The sequence below is a fragment of the Melitaea cinxia genome, chromosome 3 (genome assembly GCF_905220565.1).
Source record: "Melitaea cinxia chromosome 3, ilMelCinx1.1, whole genome shotgun sequence".
Classification (NCBI taxonomy): Eukaryota; Metazoa; Arthropoda; class Insecta; order Lepidoptera; family Nymphalidae; genus Melitaea; species Melitaea cinxia.
The window spans coordinates 15,469,030-15,487,506 of NC_059396.1; the positions used below are offsets into that span (position 1 = coordinate 15,469,030).

General features: G+C 36.1%; 2 protein-coding genes across 2 annotated transcripts; one reads left to right on the top strand and one right to left on the bottom strand.

The window, feature by feature from the left end:
- Positions 1 to 857: 857 nt before the first annotated feature.
- Positions 858 to 11,737, top strand: LOC123668033 (ubiquitin carboxyl-terminal hydrolase CYLD). The gene is made up of 11 exons (XM_045601834.1): positions 858 to 904; positions 3,394 to 3,755; positions 4,995 to 5,192; positions 5,508 to 5,698; positions 6,123 to 6,302; positions 6,496 to 6,651; positions 7,204 to 7,392; positions 7,934 to 8,042; positions 8,655 to 8,791; positions 10,257 to 10,440; positions 11,223 to 11,737. The coding sequence occupies exons 1-11, from the start codon at positions 858 to 860 to the stop codon at positions 11,411 to 11,413; spliced, it is 1,944 nt and encodes a 647-aa protein (XP_045457790.1). The 3' UTR covers positions 11,414 to 11,737.
- Positions 11,738 to 13,799: 2,062 nt separating this feature from the next.
- Positions 13,800 to 17,294, bottom strand: LOC123669221 (protein O-glucosyltransferase 2-like). The gene is made up of 6 exons (XM_045602846.1): positions 17,059 to 17,294; positions 16,775 to 16,983; positions 15,941 to 16,397; positions 14,772 to 15,009; positions 14,407 to 14,706; positions 13,800 to 14,303 (listed from the first exon to the last, which is right to left on the bottom strand). The coding sequence occupies exons 1-6, from the start codon at positions 17,220 to 17,222 to the stop codon at positions 14,184 to 14,186; spliced, it is 1,488 nt and encodes a 495-aa protein (XP_045458802.1). The 5' UTR covers positions 17,223 to 17,294; the 3' UTR covers positions 13,800 to 14,183.
- Between the last annotated feature and the right edge of the window lie 1,183 nt (positions 17,295 to 18,477).

Here is an 18,477-nt window from a genome sequence, read left to right on the forward strand (position 1 = left end):
AATAATTCTCTCTTAATTACCTTATTTCCCTTATGAAGATAAAATTTTAATTTATAAAAACATTTTCATAAGGTCTAAAATTTTATTATGTATGTAAAACACATATCTCAAACCAACCACAAACAGTACATATAAAATTTGTAATAAAATTGTTGTTTTGCATAGTAGCAATAAGTATATAAGTAAAACTTATTACACTCAATGTACTCTGTGCATTTGTATTAATAAAGGTTAATCAAGGTCAAATAAATAACAACAACTGCAATGTCAAATATTTCTTAACTTGACAAGTTGACAGATCCTCACGAACGTTACAAACGTTCGTGAGGATCATCAGTGTTTTTTGAGTGTTTTGATGATTGTTTTATAAACCAGTTAGTTTATGAGTCTATCGAGATTAATTTTAAAAATTAAAAGAACGAAGATGTGGATAAGAATTAAATATAATATTAGTATTTATTTAAAAGTGCTGGAAATTGGAATATGTATAATTAGAAGGAAAGCTGTCAAATTAAATAGATTATCTGTCCGTTTTTTATAATTTTATTTGTCATGTTGTTGAACTTTGTTGTTGAAGTTTCAAGTTTGTTGATAAAATACATGTAATTAAACAACACCTTTATATAATCTTTGTTAAACAATAAATAAGGTAATAGAAGATGTTGGTAATGATATAAATTGTTTGGATATTCTCAAATTGTTTTAAAGGGAAATATTTAATTAATATCTAATAGGAGCTAAAGTAAAACTTCGGTAAGTTAATGTTTATAATTTTGTATCAAATCATAAAACCAAACGTTCGATTAAACATTTTTAATGAACTCAGTTTATCGATGTATACCAACAGAAGATGAGTCATGACGTTCACCAAGTGCAAGAGAATACAAGTAGCAGAGACGCTCAGGTTTTTTAAATAATATTTTTTATGAAACACTAACCCATTTGAAGGGAAATTGCACAAATTTTAAAGCATGTTTTTGTTCACTTGGTTGTTGATTTGGTTAAAATAAAATACAGGAATATAGTGTCTAACAGATATTAAGTGGTGTGGACAAAATCTCTCAATTTGTGATTGACCTAATTTATTTTAAGTTTTATACTACTATTCGACTATATTTTATGTGGCTAAAGTCTTGTTTATACTTATATTAAGTGTTATACATAAATTAAATCTCTATATAATATTTTTAAGGTAATTTTTTAACTTTGGATTTTTATCATTATAAAATTCCATAAACAAAAATAAATGTGTACATAATAACAACTTAAAAATGTTCATATTTATAAAACTATCTTTTAAAATATTTAATTTATATGTTTCTTGAAAAAAGGATGCAGTGTTAATTCTTTATAATAAAATAATAGACTGATTTATTTTATTGCGTTTTTGTTAAACAGAATAGTTTGACCCGCTGGTACCCAGTAGACCTGGGTATGGTTATCGCAATTGTAAAATTTTGTTTTTAGAATTCTAAAAAACGAAATTTAATCTAATTTTTAACCGACTTCGAAAAAGAAGGATGTTACTCAATTAGACTGTATATATATACACTTTTTTTGAAATGTAAGTTCGGGGATAACTTTTTCCTTTATGAACTGATTTTGATAATTCCTTTTTTGTTAGAAAGGAGATATCCCAAGGGTGGTACCATGATAAGGAAACCATGATCTGATGGTGAGATCCCAAAGAAATCAAGGGAAACCCTCCAAAATCGTAGTGATGACTAGTGCGTTTATTCGTGCGTTAAAGTGTGTTTGTTAATTTTTTTTGGTCTACTTCCGTTGTATTATTTGTGGATATAATTGAATCGGTTTTTTCGTTTGCTGGCAAACACAATTATTATGAGACATCAACATGTCTGCACAGTAGTGAAGAGACACTACTTAAAATAAAAGCTAATTTAATTCATTACATAACAAAAAAAGTGTGAATTTTCTAAATATTTTCGGAGTTTTAATTTAATTGCACATATCAAAATACTTTGTGACAAGACACAAAAGGTTTTTTTTTTTTTTGCTGTCTAAAAGTTTGATTTGATTCTATGCTTAAAGATTACACCTTAAAGATTTAGCTGAAGCCTTAGTAAAAAACTTCGTATAAAGAAAACTACTTAAAAAAATTAACCAAAGTCCTTTTTAATAAGTTTAAATACCATTAGGAGTAAAAAAATAAATAAGTCGCACAAACTTGCTATTACAATATTATAATCAATATTTTCCATGTAATAAATCAAATTTGGAAAGTACACCTTCAAAATTTAATTTGTGTTTACCATAGTGAGATTTTGTTGAAACAATTAGAATTTAAACTGTCTATTGTTATGACTAATCTTTACTAACACATAATCTATTCTGGACCGTAAAGAAAGAGGGAAATTTCAATGTCTTCATAAGCACCTGACTTAGCTTTATGAAATAAAGGCTAAATTAAAGAATATTTTTATGTTCTTAAATGAAAGTAAGTTGTCTGTCTGTTTGTTTGTTCCAGCTAATTTCTAAAACGGATGGACTGGTTTTGACGGGACTTTTACTGGCAGATAGCTGATGTAGTAAGGAGTAACTTAGGCTACTTTTACAGAACAAAAAAGTTTATGTTAAACTTCTCGCGGACAAAGTCGCAGGCACAGCTAGTTTTTAATAAATGTAAAAAGTTTTTCCAATATTTTTGTAATTGAGCCGTTTTGGAGCTTTCTAGTATTTTGTTGCCTCCGTGAGCTCGCAATACTGCTGTTATGCGATTTGGCATTCTTTCTACTAAGTTTTTGAGACGATACTGCGGAATATTCTGCCTTTCCTCTATTAGAGCTTCTTTCACTTCACTCTTTTACTACCGTCGTGTTTGTACAAACAAAATCTAGACTCCTCTAAAAACATAATTTTTGACCAATCATTAAGAGTTTAATTCTCGTGTTCTCCTACCGTTCTACCTACGTTGTATTATACCGCATAACTTTCTACTGGATGTACCAATTTTGATAATTCTTTTTTTGTTGGAAAGGGGATATCCCTAGTTTGGTACCATGATAAGGAAACTAGGATCTGATGATGGGATCCCAGAGAAATCGAGGGAAACTCTCAAAAATCCGCAATAACTTTTTACTGGGTATACCGTTTTTGATAATTTTTGATTTAATCGAAAGTTGATGTTTATCATGTGGTCACATATAAATTTTATCGAGATCTGATAACTACTTTTTGAGTAATCTTTGATAACGCGTAGTTACTTGACTATTTTTTCGTCGATCTACGTTGTATTACTCGTCGATGAATTGAAGTCGGTTTTTTTTTCGTTTGCGAGCAAACATAATTATTTATATATTATTTTATGTAGCATTAAATATTCTTTAATTTAGTCTTTTTTGTCATAAAGCTAGGTCTACCTAACCTTTGAAGGTATACTAGATTTTCTAACCAACCTTTTTTATTCGCCGTTCAGTGTATTTCATATCAAGTGAATGTGTTTTCTTTTGTTCTACAGATTGATTTGTTTAATTTAATTGGAGGAAGCTGGCCTCCAGCACCCAGACAGCCTGAGCACCCTGAGTATGGATCAGCACCCATTAGTCCAAGACGCAATATGCAACGTACAACCCACAATGAGAGGATCAAGTCTGCTAATTTAATTAACCATTTAGCACCAGATCGCCGAAGAAATAAACCTTCTACATCCTCAAATTCACAAGCCACAGAAGATTTCTCTCAAACTCCAAAAATGGTGCATGAGCCTAAGAAAACTGAGACTGCTCTCTTAGTTGGTATGTATTTATAAATATTACTATAGTTAATAGACATCGGTAAAAAACCTTTATGACAAGAATAAAATATTGAATTTGACTTAGGTTTGTGCTAAGGTATTCTTCCTAAAAAAAAAACATTATGTAGTTCAGTTCTCCTAATCCTCTAAACTAGGATAAATTCGAGAAATACCACGAGGACAATACTAGTCGTAAAAACCTAAACACAGAACTAATTAACTACCTGTAGTATCTATTACAACTAAAAAAACCTAAGAAATCTGTTTAGTTTACTTTTAAAATAGAATTGTAACATTTATTTTCAAATGTCATTGTAAGGTTACTGTTGTATGTATAAAGTTAACAAAATTAAATACGATTTTTTTAATTTTGAAAATACTCAAGTCATTTCACATGTAAATTTATATTTTTACCTCGAAAATAAACAAACTGGTAACATTTTTCTCATAATGTTAACTTTGGTAGTTGTTAGATTTAAGGTGTCATTGAGTTTCTTTGTTTTCCATTAAACTTGATTAAAGTTATAGTAATAATATCTTACGTAATTTTGCTATAATTTAATACTCTATGCCTTAGCAATAATTTGCACCAAAAACTAAGTCTGATGACAACAATAATTGTTGTGTGTTTTTAAATACCAAAAATAGATACAAATATTTAAAAGCAATTTTACAATACATCTTTGGTATTGTTTGAATACCCTCACTTTGTCATGAATTTGCGGTGTATTTTATACCATTGTATATAAATGTTACATATACTCTACTTTAAAATTTTAGATACATATAATTAAATATTATATTCACCTGAGAATATAATAAATAAATACTACTAACCATGTCTCTTTCCATAGGCATATAATCTTCGTATTTGAATAAAACTGAATCTTAATTAAATGTAAAATAACACTAAACAAACACTATTGAGATACTACATTTTGAAGAAACTACACTACACACAAGACATTATCTCCAAGTAGAGCACAGACTGCATGCATTTACGCGTTCTATTTTAGCTTTTCTATTTTCTAATTATAGTCGTACGGTCTCTGAATGAGATCGGTCGCTGTAATGTGGTTTTCTTCAACATGTCTCACTCGTACTATTTACAAGAACTGTCTATCGACGAAATACCATTGTGTGTACTTCAATATGAGCAAAGTACGTTGTTAAATAAACTTCTAACTTTCGTAACAGAATGTATGATATGTCTCGAGTATAATAGTAAAAAATTTCGTAGATGTGTGCAGCGGTGATGGTCCTGATGAGTTGTATGATTCCCCGTCATTGGGATCGCCTCGTGCGGTGCCAGCGAATACGAAGCCCCCGTCTCCTCAGCATTTACAAGATGATATCGGAGTCGGATCACTGGTCGAAGTAGCGACTGACGTCGATCAAAATTACTACGGGGTCGTTAGGTGGATAGGACTCATAGACGGTATGTCTTCTGTCTGATTATTATATTAATACTAGCTGACCCCGCAAACGTTGTTTAGCCATATATTTTATTAACCTTCTCAATCCCCCCCCCTCCCCTTATAACTTAGAGGAATGAAAAATAGATGTTGGTCGTTTCTCAGACTTACCCGATATGCACACAAAATTTCATAATATTTTTGGACTGGGACATAGATTTCTAAGTCCCTCTCGCCGGCAGACATAACGACGATGTCACATGGCTGTGAAAGGTCTACAGAACCTCCAGTTACGCTATGTCACATCGTCGACCGTGACGGTGAGCCTCTCGTGTCAGACATACCGACGGCGGGCGTGGAGCTGGAGCAGAGCGTGTGCGGGCTGGGCGACGGCGGCCACAAGGGCGCGCGGCTGTTCTCGTGCGCGCCGGGCCGCGCGCTCTTCGTGCCGCTGCCGCTGTGCCGGCGAGACGCGCGCTTCAGGGACACGCCGCCGCCCGAGCCGCTGCGCGACGAGCGGTACGACCAGGTAGGAGGGTCACTCGCGGCTTTCTTCTTGTGTTATCGAGGTAACAAACGAGCATACGGCCCGGTCACGCATGCCCGCAACACCAGAAACTTTGCAAGCGGGCTGCCGACTTTCGGGTCGGAGGTTAGAGCTCTGGCTACTTTACTCAACTAAATTAATACGATACTGGTTGAGAGCATTATTTAGCTGTAATTTTCTGTAAGGTTGAGGTACTTGCCCAGTTGGGCTGCTCCTAAATTTCGAGCAAGTTGTTTCCTTCTGTGCCCTCACTCAATACTTTTACTACATTTCAATACATTTACTAAATAATATAATTTTCGTTAAATAAATGTAATCTGTAAAAATACAAAATACTTATTTCGTATTTTTGTGCCGGTTTTTGGAAAAAGTTCTAATTAAATTTAAAAATCCATATTGTCGTTAGCCGGACTGCCCCGTGGTCCCGGGCGTGGTTCCCCCACTGAACTCGCTGGGCGAGCTGGTGGGTAAGAACCGCGGGATCCAGGGCCACCACAACTCTTGCTACCTGGATGCCACGCTTTTCGCCATGTTCACCTTCACGAGCGTCTTCGACGCGCTGCTCTACAGACCGCCGGAGCCCGAGGTACGCACCTCACGCAGAAATATTCTTTGAGGATCAGTACTAGCTGTCACTTGTCATAGGCATAGCTAAGGATCATTACGCGACAAATAAGAATATATTGCAATACAATAAAATAACAGGAATATAATAGAGTCACGTATTGACCTCAAGAGATTTATTTTGGCCAAACAAACGTCACAAAGCTCCCCGGCAGGACTCGCCGCACTACGCGGAGGTGCAGCGCGTGCTGCGCGAGGAGGTGGTGAACCCGCTGCGGCGGCACGGCTACGTGCGCGCCGACCGCGTCATGAAGCTGCGCACGCTGCTGGAGCGCCTGTCCGACGTGCCCGGCCTCACCTGCGAGGAGAAGGTATCCGGCCGTGTCGACTGGTTCGCTCTGTTAGGATGGCTCTCCGTTGGTCCTTTAAAAAAAAACACTTTAGTTACCTCTGCTAATTAATTTAATTAATGACAACTGTTCTTAAACAAAGTCGGACTCGAACTGTTCTGAATACATGGTCTTTTTAATATAAAATAATATAAGTGGAAGCGACGGGGTTTATCGCTGACTAAACAGTTTTGTGTAAAATTTCCAGGCTTAACATACTATAATATGTTGCATTTTATTTATATGATATTTGTTCATAACATCTTCCCCCTTTAGACTGAGCTTTATTTTTTCTTAAATAAAGTGAAGGATTAAAAATAATAAAAAAAATTAAAATTGTTCAATAAAATCTTAAAAATTTGAAAAAAAACTCAATTTGCAATACAGCCGCCGTGCCCGCGCGCTTCGACATGGATACGCATTAAATAAAAGCTCGATTACCTAATCATTTCTAACCAACGATTTTTCTAAATGTGTTTTAAATATGAAACTTATAATGAATAAACTTAATAATATTGTTGTTTATCGTTTTAGGATCCAGAAGAGTTCTTGAATGGTTTAGTCGCCCAGTTATTGAGAGCCGAGCCATTTTTAAAACTATCTTCAGGTCAAGAGGCATACTGCTACCAGCTTTTTGTCGAAAAGGATGAACATATCACATTGCCGAGCGTGCAACAGTTACTAGAACAATCCTTTGCCACATCCGGAGTGAAACTTAGTGAGGTAATGCTGTTAAATTAATCTTTAATAATATTTTTATTTTCCAAAATTATGATGTTGGTATAATAGAAGAGAACAGTGGTATAAAACAAGATATCTCAATTAATTATAAAATGTAATATTTTGGTACTGTATGGTACAGTCTGTGGTTGAGTGAGAGATGACATGTGAGGGAAACCAAACCCAATAAAAGTCGATCTAACACTAAGATTATTTTGAGTATACATGTATATAGGCGCAGAAGGACAGACGTCATTTGACGTCATTCGCAGCAAACAAATAACAATTTCATTAGAAATCTGCATCAGTCAAATAACAATTTTGTAATAAATAAGCTAAATTAAGGAGGTTATTAATTTGCAAGACAATCATATTGCTCAATGTGCGTTAACCCATACAGGTACAAAGAAAACATAAAGTAGACAAAATCTCTTGTTTGATTCAGCATCACAAAGGCTTGTCACAAAATAAGTTTCAAACTTAATTAATTTTTTGGTAATTAAAATGTAGCTAGCCTGATGCTTCTTTTTATTTTTGTTGTCAGGTCCCAGCTGCGTTTATCATTCAGATGCCTCGGTTCGGGAAACAATATAAACTGTACCAGCGCGTGCAGCCGTCTCCATTGTTGGACGTCACGGACCTTATAGAAGGATGTAAGTTTAGTCACATTAGTTACACTGGATTAGTTAAAGGAAATTAGAATGCCACTCCGTATTTAAATCGACCATTCGAAGTGAGTCATTCAAAAATGCGATATTTGATTATTTCATTAGGTATATTACCATTATTAAACATTTTTTGTCGAATCTACTGAATGTGGTTATGTTATGATGCTGTGTGGTTATGGCAGTAAAGAATATAGCCACTTCCTCTCTTCCCATGGGTGTCGTAAGAGGCAACTAAGGCATAACAAAGTTCCGCTACCACCTTGGAACTTAAAAGGCCGACCGATGGCGGGATAACCATCCAACTGCAGGCTTTGAAATACAGAGGCCGAAGAAGGGCAGCAGCGTTCTTTGCGGTCACTAACCCGCCTGTCCAGCGCGGTGACTATGGGCAAAAACATGAGTTCACGCCATTTTTGGCGCGAACTTGGGGAGACCTATCTCCAGCAATAGACTGCGATAGGCTGAAGTGATAATGAGATCCCCGATCCGAGTAGCACCTGACGTTTAATTCGGTTCAGCGAGTGACCACAATTTGTTAATTTTTTTAAATATATGTATATATATTTTTTGATAACTTGAAATATCATCGGTCGGTAGTGCCACGCCAGTGCGCGGTGTGCGGGTCGCTGGCGCGCTGGGAGTGCGGCGCGTGCGCGGCGGGCGGCGCGCTGGACGCCGGCGCGCTGTGCGCCGCCTGCCTGCGCCTGGCGCACGCCGCGCGCCCCGCCCACAGGGTGCGTGCTCATAGTACTATTGTTCAGTAGTGCCACGCCAGTACGCGGTGTGCACGCCCCGCCCACGGGGTGCGTGCTCATAATACTATTGTTCAGTAGTGCCACGCCAGTACGCGGTGTGCACGCCCCGCCCACGGGGTGCGTGCTCATAATACTATTGTTCAGTAGTGCCACGCCAGTACGCGGTGTGCACGCCCCGCCCACGGGGTGCGTGCTCATAATACTATTGTTCAGTAGTGCCACGCCAGTACGCGGTGTGCACGCCCCGCCCACGGGGTGCGTGCTCAAAATAATAATAATAAATATGTTCTTTGTTGCCCACCAAAATACAAACAAACAGAGTGCTAACTAATAACATACATGTGCAAAGGCGATCTTATCGCTGGAGGGCGATTTCTTCCAGGTTCCAGGTTTGAGCACATGACACGATGTAGTAGCGACGGATGGGAAGCGTACAATATAAAGATTCTAAGAATGAATACCAATAGTGTTAGTAGATTCGATAATACATACGCATACATATAAATACATAAATAGTATAATATAGGTTATGTGTATAAATTAATGTAAAATATATACTGATATTAAGTATATATATTTAAATTATGATAATTATTATAAGTTAAGCTACATATAATGCTTCTTTATATGTTGCTTAAAATGGATTGAAGTTAGACCACGTCTTATTTTTAACCGACTTCCAAAAAAGGAGGAGGTTCTCAATTCGATTGTATTTTTTTATGTATATGGATAACTACTTTTTAAGTAATCTTTGATAACGCGTAGTTACTTGACTATTTTTTCGTCGATCTACGTTGTATTACTCGTCGATGTAATTGAAGTCGGTTTTTTCGTTTGCAAGCAAACACAAATAATATATAACTAGGTCGGCAAACAAGCGTACGGCTCACCTGATGGTAAGCGATTACCGTAGCTTATAGACGTCTGCAACACCAGAAGCATCGCAAGTGCTTTACCTACCCTATCCCCAATCCCCTCAAGAGCTCTGGTCACCTTAAACGACGATTCCGATGCTGTAATATCTACATGTCGTGATGTTGTGTCGCGTATAAATTCAATGACAGTCAATACAAAATTAAAGGAATTCCACTTCTGTATACATAAATTTAATATCTGTCTACATTTATGTTTCTGTGAAAAAACTTTTAAAAATCTGCTTCCATGCACTGTCGAAACTATGAAGACTCACTTCAAAAATTTCTATGCAGCTTATATGTTAATTTAACCGCACAGACCACCCTGCCTACCTACAAAGAGTACACTAACATCCTTGAGTTGTGTAATTGTATCCGATATAAAAACTACGATCCGCTTGTTAAGACCATTTACTTACCATTACCATTTATTCGTGAAACTAAACTGAAAGAAAGCCGTCCCACCAAAAACTCATATTAGTTACTTTAAAATTTTCTACGTACTTTTATATGATAATTTATGCGCGCAGGCTACACCCTTATCCGTTTGTGAAGAGTACGCAAGCATTCTTGAGTCGTGTCCGATTCCTCGCGTGTATATGGAACTGTTTGCAGTTCTTTGTATTGAGACCAGTCACTACGTAGCTTTTGTCAAGACAGGCGCCGGGCACGATGCACCCTGGTGCTTTTTCGACTCAATGGCGGACAGGAAAGGTAGATGTATATTCTTGGTGTTTGTTATGTTTAGTGTTGAGTTCCAAAATTCTTAAAATATTTTTTTTTTGGTGCGACAAAGCCAGCCCTGCTGTTACCGACCCGCCTACCCAGCGTGGTGACTATGTGCAAAACGCATGAGTTCACACCATTTTTGGCGCGCACTTGTGGAGGCCTATGTCCAGCAGTGGACAGCGATAGGCTGAAGTGATGATGATAATGGGACTGATATTTTCAGCTTTGGTGAAAAAAAGTCTTTAAATTGAAATAGAAACTAAATAAATATAGCTACTGCACAATCATAATTTCATAATATATTATAAGGTGTGCTGTGTGGCTACGGCACTAAAGAATTTAGCCACCCCCTCTCTTCCCGTGGGTGTCGTAAGAGCCGACTAAGGGATAACAAGGTTCCACTACCACCTTGGAGCTTAAGAAGCCGACCGATGGCGGGATAACCATCCAACTGCTGGCTTTGAAATACACAGGCCGAAGACGGGTAGCAGCGTCTTTGGTGCGACAAAGCCAGTACTGCGGTCACCAACCCGCCTGCCCAGAGTGGTGACTATGGGCAAAACACACGAGTTCACGTTGTTTTTGGCGTAAACTTGTGGAGGCCTATGTCCAGCAGTGGACTGTATAGGCTGTAATGATGATGATGATTATAAGGTAAGTAACAAAATGATTTACCGCTTGCGACCTCGGAGCGATGCTCCCGCTCCGTCGCCGAGCGGGCCGTACGTACACGTCAGTACAGTCCTGTGCGCGCGGCCACTGTGCAGGCGAGCGCAACGGCTACAACATCCCGGAGGTGGCGGCGGTGGCGGAGCTGGGCGCGTGGCTGAGCGACGAGGGCCGCGCGCTGCACGCCGCCGCGCCGCTGGACCGCCAGCTGCCCGCGCCCGCCAAGCGCCTGCTGGCCGACGCCTACATGTGCTTCTACCGCAGCCCCGACCTCGCCATGTACCGCTAGCCGGCGCCGGCCTCCCCGACGACTGCTTCCTCGCGGGTCTCGTCGACGTAACGGCGGCCGTCTTAGCTCTTTGAACATTTATGTAATGCCGCCGAGCTCCGAACGATGACGGTGCACTACCTCGTGGACGGTGCGGACTGATTTTGTCGTCGTTGACGTAGCAGTATTCTAAGGTCTTCGACCTTTCGTGTAATACTAGCGACCCCAACCGAGCCGATCGACGAGGATGTGCGGTTTGCAATGAGAATATTATGCTGATTTAAGATCGGTTCCAGTTTTCAGATCAATTTCGAACGCGACATGTTCTAAATTTAACGGTTTATACGCAAAACAACGGTTTTCTAAGTACAGCAAGGGGGCGTTCATAAAATACGTGAGATGTTTAGGGGGAGGGGGTCGAGTCAAATCTCATTTAATCTTACGTTGGAGAGGGGGGCCTCGGCAAATATCACGCATTTTTTTTCTGATTGAAACAAATAAAATATACTATTTTGGTCTATTTAATCCAGACTGTACATGCTTAAGATTTAATCTTAAGCGTAATCGTAATACGATTAAAATCATTCACTAATTAGTTCGAAAGAAAATAATTTCATTCATACTTCGACGTTATCCATACCCTATCACTCAGGTTGATGGACATTTGACAATTCCGAACTTTAAAGAGCATGACGGAAAGTCATTTGTTCCATTTCTAATACGCCACTGCCTACCGATTCAACCGCTGAATGCCTTCATTAGCACGTCTTATGATCTCTACGGCCCAAGTGTACGTGATGATTTAGAGAAAAGATGCTGCAGTACATGCGGTGTTTACTTTGCATCTAGAACAAAAGCTGCAGAGCACAGGCGAGCAGACCGCATTGCACCAGCTAAGCAAGCGCGTATGTTCCGCAAAGTGCGACCCTCACGGATTGTCACAAGACGAGCTAATGAGTTACTGTGCGCAAGCGCCAATTAACGGCTTAGAGTGGCTAGATCAGAACGAAATTGAAGGAGCAGATGATTTTACTAAAAATCATATGGACATGTTGGTTCCAATAGTCTCTCTTGAGACCGCACAAGATTCTCCGTGGACTGAATTAGAGTAGATATTCTTTTTTGATCAAAGTAGTAACGATTTAAGTATTCTATTGTTAAATTTTATTACACTTATTATTAAACTCTCAGCAATATTAATTACTAGTCTTAACTAGTCGTAAATAAAAGCACGAAGCAATTTTTTTTATTTCTTTTTACAATAACAATCCAACGCGTTTACGTAAGAAACCCACATTTTGAAAAATCTCACGTGAGATTGGGATAAGGGGGAGGGGGGTTGAATAAAATCTCACGACATCTCACCAGGGGGGAAGGAGGGACAGAAAATTTAAAAAAAACACCTCACGTAATTTATGGACGCCCCCTAACTGGACTTTTGTGATCTTTGAACTGCAATTGTCCAAAGCCTGTAGTTTCAGATGTAATGCCTAGGTAAAGATTTATTTTAACTTACAACAATCCTCAATTTTCCTATTGGTATCGCTTATATATGCCTAAAACTGGCGCCTTATTTACCTATATTAAAATTAAATACAAAATAAATAGGTAAATCAGTATAATTCAAATCAGAATTAACAAATAGAAATTTACAACAGCAAAGCCGACGGTTTACCTGACCGCTGAGAAACCCAAAAGAATATATAATAAATTATTAAAATATAATGAGGAAGATTCTTTTTGCGACACCAACGCTAACGTTGACTTAATCTACCATATAATACATAATCTATCCTCCTTAGTTAAATAACTGAATATTTTAGCAACATATTCTTGTTAATTATAGATTTATAATATTTTTATTATAAAGAATTTAATTGACAACACTAAATACCTTTCTCGATGTTATCAATTATTACATTTTTTTTATTTAATTTTTGAATTTTTGTGCCAACTTTAATAAGTTAAACGATTTTTGCGCAGTACTCAAGGCAGATTATTAAAAAGTATTAATTATTTATAATATGCACTGAATATTACTCCTATTACTATACAAAAATATATTAAATTATATATCATTAATTCTTATTTTTTCACCCGTGTTTAATGTTATTAATTATATAAATGTTTAATGTATCATTTTCATAAACTTTAGGTTCATTCTGTTTTCATGTGATATTATTAAATATACACAAAACCATTTATAAATATGTAAAACCATTCCGAAATGAAACATATATTTATTTATTTATTTATTAAAACTACTAGAACACATGGAATTATTAAACTATTAAACACTGTTTATTTATAAAAGTTATTTTAAAAAGAAAATATAGGTATATGTTTAGTTCATTTTTTGGTTCTTATTTTGTATATTATTAATTTAATAAAAATAAAAGTAAACATATTAATACAAAAATATATTACTTCCTAAAACATTTGGTTCCATAAACCTATTTACACTTAAATTACTCTAAAGGCAATGTTATTTATCTTAAGATTAAAACAATTATGATTTTTAATAAACGGTGATGAAAACTATTTTACTACTAATGAGTTTCTATATAAATGAGATTTCAATTATTTATAGCTAGCTGTGACCCGTGGTTTCACCCGGGTTTATTTGAGGAAAAAATATAAAAATAAATAAGCCTTCCTCGGTAATAAACCATCTAATACACAAACAATTTTTCAATTCTAACCAGTAGATTCTGAGATTAGCCCAAACCAACTTTTCAGCTTGATAATATTATTGTAGATTAGGGATAGCTATTTTGTTTTCTAAAGCATATCACAATTCTCCATGAACTGCAAATGTTGTCGAATCACAGTTGCATTCAAATTCCTCTTGTGGGACATGTGTCATATTTTTGCTAACGTTGACTTTACTTCTAATCCTTTTACTCCATTCCTTATAACAAATAAATAATTAAAATTACACGTATTATAGTACAGTTTGATTAAAATTTGCTGTAAATTTTTTTTTAACTATTTCTTTAAAATATAATACATACCAAGAATAAAACAGCATGATAACATATAACATGCTGTGGTAACAGGTTATTCGTAGCAAAATTTCTTGCATTTCGAGCAATTTGATGTGCTTCCTCATCATGTTCTCTCGCCCAAATAATTTTTTCCGGTAAATCAGAAAGATCGCTTTTAATTGGAACAAAGTGTTCAAAAGGTTGTAATTTGCTATAAAAATGTTCATAGTATGGTGATTGTTGCTTCATAACCAAAGAACCTCCAGACAGAAGGTATGGTAATCTGTATGCGGCCACAGTCCCATCAATATTTATTTGATATTTATACTGAAAAAAAAAAGTTGTTACTTTGACTAGAAACAATTACAGTTTATTACAGTTTTTATACTCACATCAAAGAATTTAAAAAAAGATATATGAGGTAGCTTTGGTCCATATTGTGCTTCTTTGTCACGGAAGAAGAAGAAATTCGTTAGAGAAGCATTAATTAGGTCAGGATGGGCTCTAGCTATATCAATTAACTTCAATCTTTCAGCACGAGAATCGCGCCCACGCCAAAACGCGCGATCCTCTCGATCCGCCCACTTACGTTCCACATTGCCCTGTACTGATAATGTATCTAATGTGACTCTGAAATGTACATATTTTTATTTTAACAAGTTTTTTTTTTTTAGAAAAGTAGTGAATACTTTATGCTGCTGGGTTGTGGGTTTGTTTCCTGTCTGAACTCTGGGTGTAATATTTATCTATACAACTGAATAAAGTTGGAGTGTTTGTTTGTAATATTAAAATAACCGCTTTTTACTAAATTCATATGGATATATACATGGTACATATACCAAAATAATATTTTTTACAATTTTTGTCTGTCTGTTTGAAACTGCTGGACCTATTTTGATGGGACTTTCACTAGCAGATAGCTGATGTAATAAGGAGTAACTTAGGCTACTTTTATTTTAGAATTTTATTTGTTTTATAACTGTGAACTGAACAATAACTTTTTTGTTTAATTTCACGGGCACAGCTAGTATGGGATATCAATTTATATCAGTTGGCTGTTTTCTAATATTAACATGCATTCAGTAGACTACGATGATCTATGTATATATGACACTCTGATGTCAAAAACCCATTTCTACGAAGTTTCTTCTATTTAATTTGTATCAATGCGATTAGTGTTTTACTCTCTTTGTATGTGTAGTTATTAATTCTATTATTATGTTAGTTCAAAAATGCTTATGAAAAGTAAAAGGTAACTGTCGCTTTAAAAGATGACTGGCACAGTGATTATGCTAGCATTATTCTTATTTGAGTCGTCGAACTATTAACATCTGAAAATAGTTTTATTATGAAACGAATTACCATGACATATAACACAAACATGATTATATTGAAGATAGTGACTTTGTATTGTTGACATCACTCTATTAACAAACCTACTCTGGATATCCTTCTTTATTATATACAATATTTTTTTCTATTCTAATTATTTTAAAAGTAAAAAAAAATATTAATCCACCTTCATTTTTCATATTTATACATGTAGGAATTTTACTCTTACCTCCCCATATTTTCTAAAGCTGATTCAGTGATATCATAGGTAGGCATCACAATGTCCAATGTTTCTTCATTGCCGCACCAAGAGAAGATAGGAAGTGGTTCGCTCCCCTTATGCACAAGTGGCCAGTCACCTAGATTTATGACTAACTCCATATCAGGCATGATAACTTTTCTTGTTAACGACAGTAAAATGCTATCAGCAAACATGTTGAATCCTATATGTTTTCCATAACAGTCTCTGTATACTTCATTATATTTTATAACATAATGACAAAAACTTGTACTTTCAGGTTTGTGATAATTTTTAATTATGTTTTTTATTTGTTTTGACATAATTAATCCTTTGAATGGTCTGAGATCATATTCTATTTGGTCATATGATGCAGGACATTCGTAATCTTTAAGCCATTGGAACATATCTTTTTTTGGGCAATCACATTGATCTGGTTGAATAGGACCTACAAGTTCAAATAAAAACAAGTTTAAATAGAATATTCAATTATTTGTGGTGGTTAATGAATGCATTAAATCAGGAGTGTTGAATTTTGTGAATGTGTATTTTACTGAGATAGGGCACAGCTGGAAATTTCCTGCTCAAAATATGGAGCAGCCCAACTGGGGTAGTGTCTCGACCTTACATAAGATCACAGCTAAATAATACTGCTTTCAAGCAGTTTTGTGTTCCTGTTGGTGAGTGAGGTGACCAGAGCTCCTGGGGGAATTGGGGATAGGGTCAGCAACGCTAGACATCTATTAGCAATGGTAATCTCTTACCATGAGGTGAGCCGTATGCTTGTATGCCGACCCGATTATATAATAAATAAATAAAAAGTACCTTCAAATCTAAAAGGAGAATCATGGATATGTTTGTTTTTATAATAAATGCCAATTGATAGTTCTTTACAAGTCTCATATAATTTGTATCGTACTATAAATGTTCCATCTTTTCGGTCCAAAGTATTTGTCCAAACACGACAATGATTGCTCTTATAAGATTTTCCATTTATTTCCACTGCAAAGTTAAGTGCTAAATTTTTTGTGTATCTGTAAATTTATACCTATGAATTAAAAATAGATAGTTTCTTCACTATGTTGTACAGTATTAAATTCATATCTTACGAGTTTTCATCTATAGTTGTAAAGTTAACGAAGAAATATCGCGCCGGCATTACAATATTCTTAGGTTGTAAACCAGGACCATATATTTTTATTTCATGGCCAAAATTATTTTTCAATAAAGTCAACAGGAGAAAAATTATAACATTACTATATTTTTCCAACATTTCGTAGTCTTATCTTATCACAGACTGAAATATAAAAATGTGTATTTTGTTTTTTGTTTATATTACACAAAATGAACTGTTGTTGTTGTTTTAAAATTTATCCCCAATAGGGAAAGGCAAAGGATTATAATCCATACAGCCTAGTTTGAATTTGTAAGTTTCGTTCTGATATATCAAAAGGCCAGAGCCAAGTCTGAAGTAACTTTATTTTTCTTCTGATTTGATGACTGGTAAAGTAAGGCCGAAGCCATGCCGAAGCAAAGTCTGAGATTTCATATTTTCGTCTACTTTGCGTCTACTCACAAAATTAACTTATCACGTGACAGGCGACATCACAGAGTACTATATAATCTATGGTACTATACCAGTAATCACTAATCAGTATATAAGTGTATAATCTATGGAGTACTATGGTATAAACATACCTACCCCATCCCAGCCTGCAAAATAATGATATTTGTAATAAAAAAAAAAACTAATTGATAGATTTTGAATTGCTCAATTCAACTACGTTGTCCTTTTAAATTGCTCACCTCAAATTATATAATTAAAGGGGCCTACTCAAAGCACTGCCTGCAGGGCCTGCTTGCAGTTACTGCCGCAGAGGATGTTGCTCCACAAAGCACTGCAAATCATTTACGCGGCATACGTTGTCGTGTTCATTTGTGTTCTCTTTGTCCTTGCCTAAATTCGTCAGTTTTTATAAATGGCTCCTACATTATTCAAACACCAAAAAATAGCATTGGGTTTGACTGTATTGAGTACTTGTAGCGTTCAAAAGAAAAAAAGGAAGCACTGGTGTAAAAAAGTTTTATGTTTTTCATGTAAAAGCGACATAGCCTGCGACCGCATATCTTTGTTATGATAATGATCGTGGTTAGTTTTCCAAAGACATGGCAAATCCCTATACAATTAGATTACGTCCCTCCACACGTCTTTTTCTCGCTGGCTCATTTTTCTTGAAGAAAACAGAGCCAAACAAATAATATAATAAAACCAAACCAACTAACCACCAACTAACTGATTAATTGCTAAATGACAACCACTGACAAGACTAACCCCAGGTCAAATAGAGTAGACAAACGTCGTAATGTACCGACGTAAACAAAATGGTGGTCTAAATCGGCCCGACCTAGCTACACATGTCCCTGATTGCAGTTTACGGAGTGGGGAGATCGTGTGTCGGGCTGGCAGAACGACACTGCGGCCCTGCGACAGGGTGAACAATTAAAATATCGGCCCTGCATGCATACAT

Bases quoted from the DNA above. Each gene is read 5' to 3' on its own strand.
- LOC123668033 (XM_045601834.1), top strand. From the start codon at position 858: ATGACGTTCACCAAGTGCAAGAGAATACAAGTAGCAGAGACGCTCAG. The intron at 7,393-7,933 runs GTAATGCTGTTA...TTTTGTTGTCAG, and splicing joins CCGGAGTGAAACTTAGTGAG to GTCCCAGCTGCGTTTATCAT. The intron at 8,043-8,654 runs GTAAGTTTAGTC...ATCGGTCGGTAG, and splicing joins CACGGACCTTATAGAAGGAT to TGCCACGCCAGTGCGCGGTG.
- LOC123669221 (XM_045602846.1), bottom strand. From the start codon at position 17,222: ATGTTGGAAAAATATAGTAATGTTATAATTTTTCTCCTGTTGACTTTA. The intron at 16,398-16,774 runs GTACTTTTTATT...TTGAACTTGTAG, and splicing joins TTCTCCTTTTAGATTTGAAG to GTCCTATTCAACCAGATCAA. The intron at 14,304-14,406 runs GTATGTATTATA...ATTTGTTATAAG, and splicing joins ATCATGCTGTTTTATTCTTG to GAATGGAGTAAAAGGATTAG.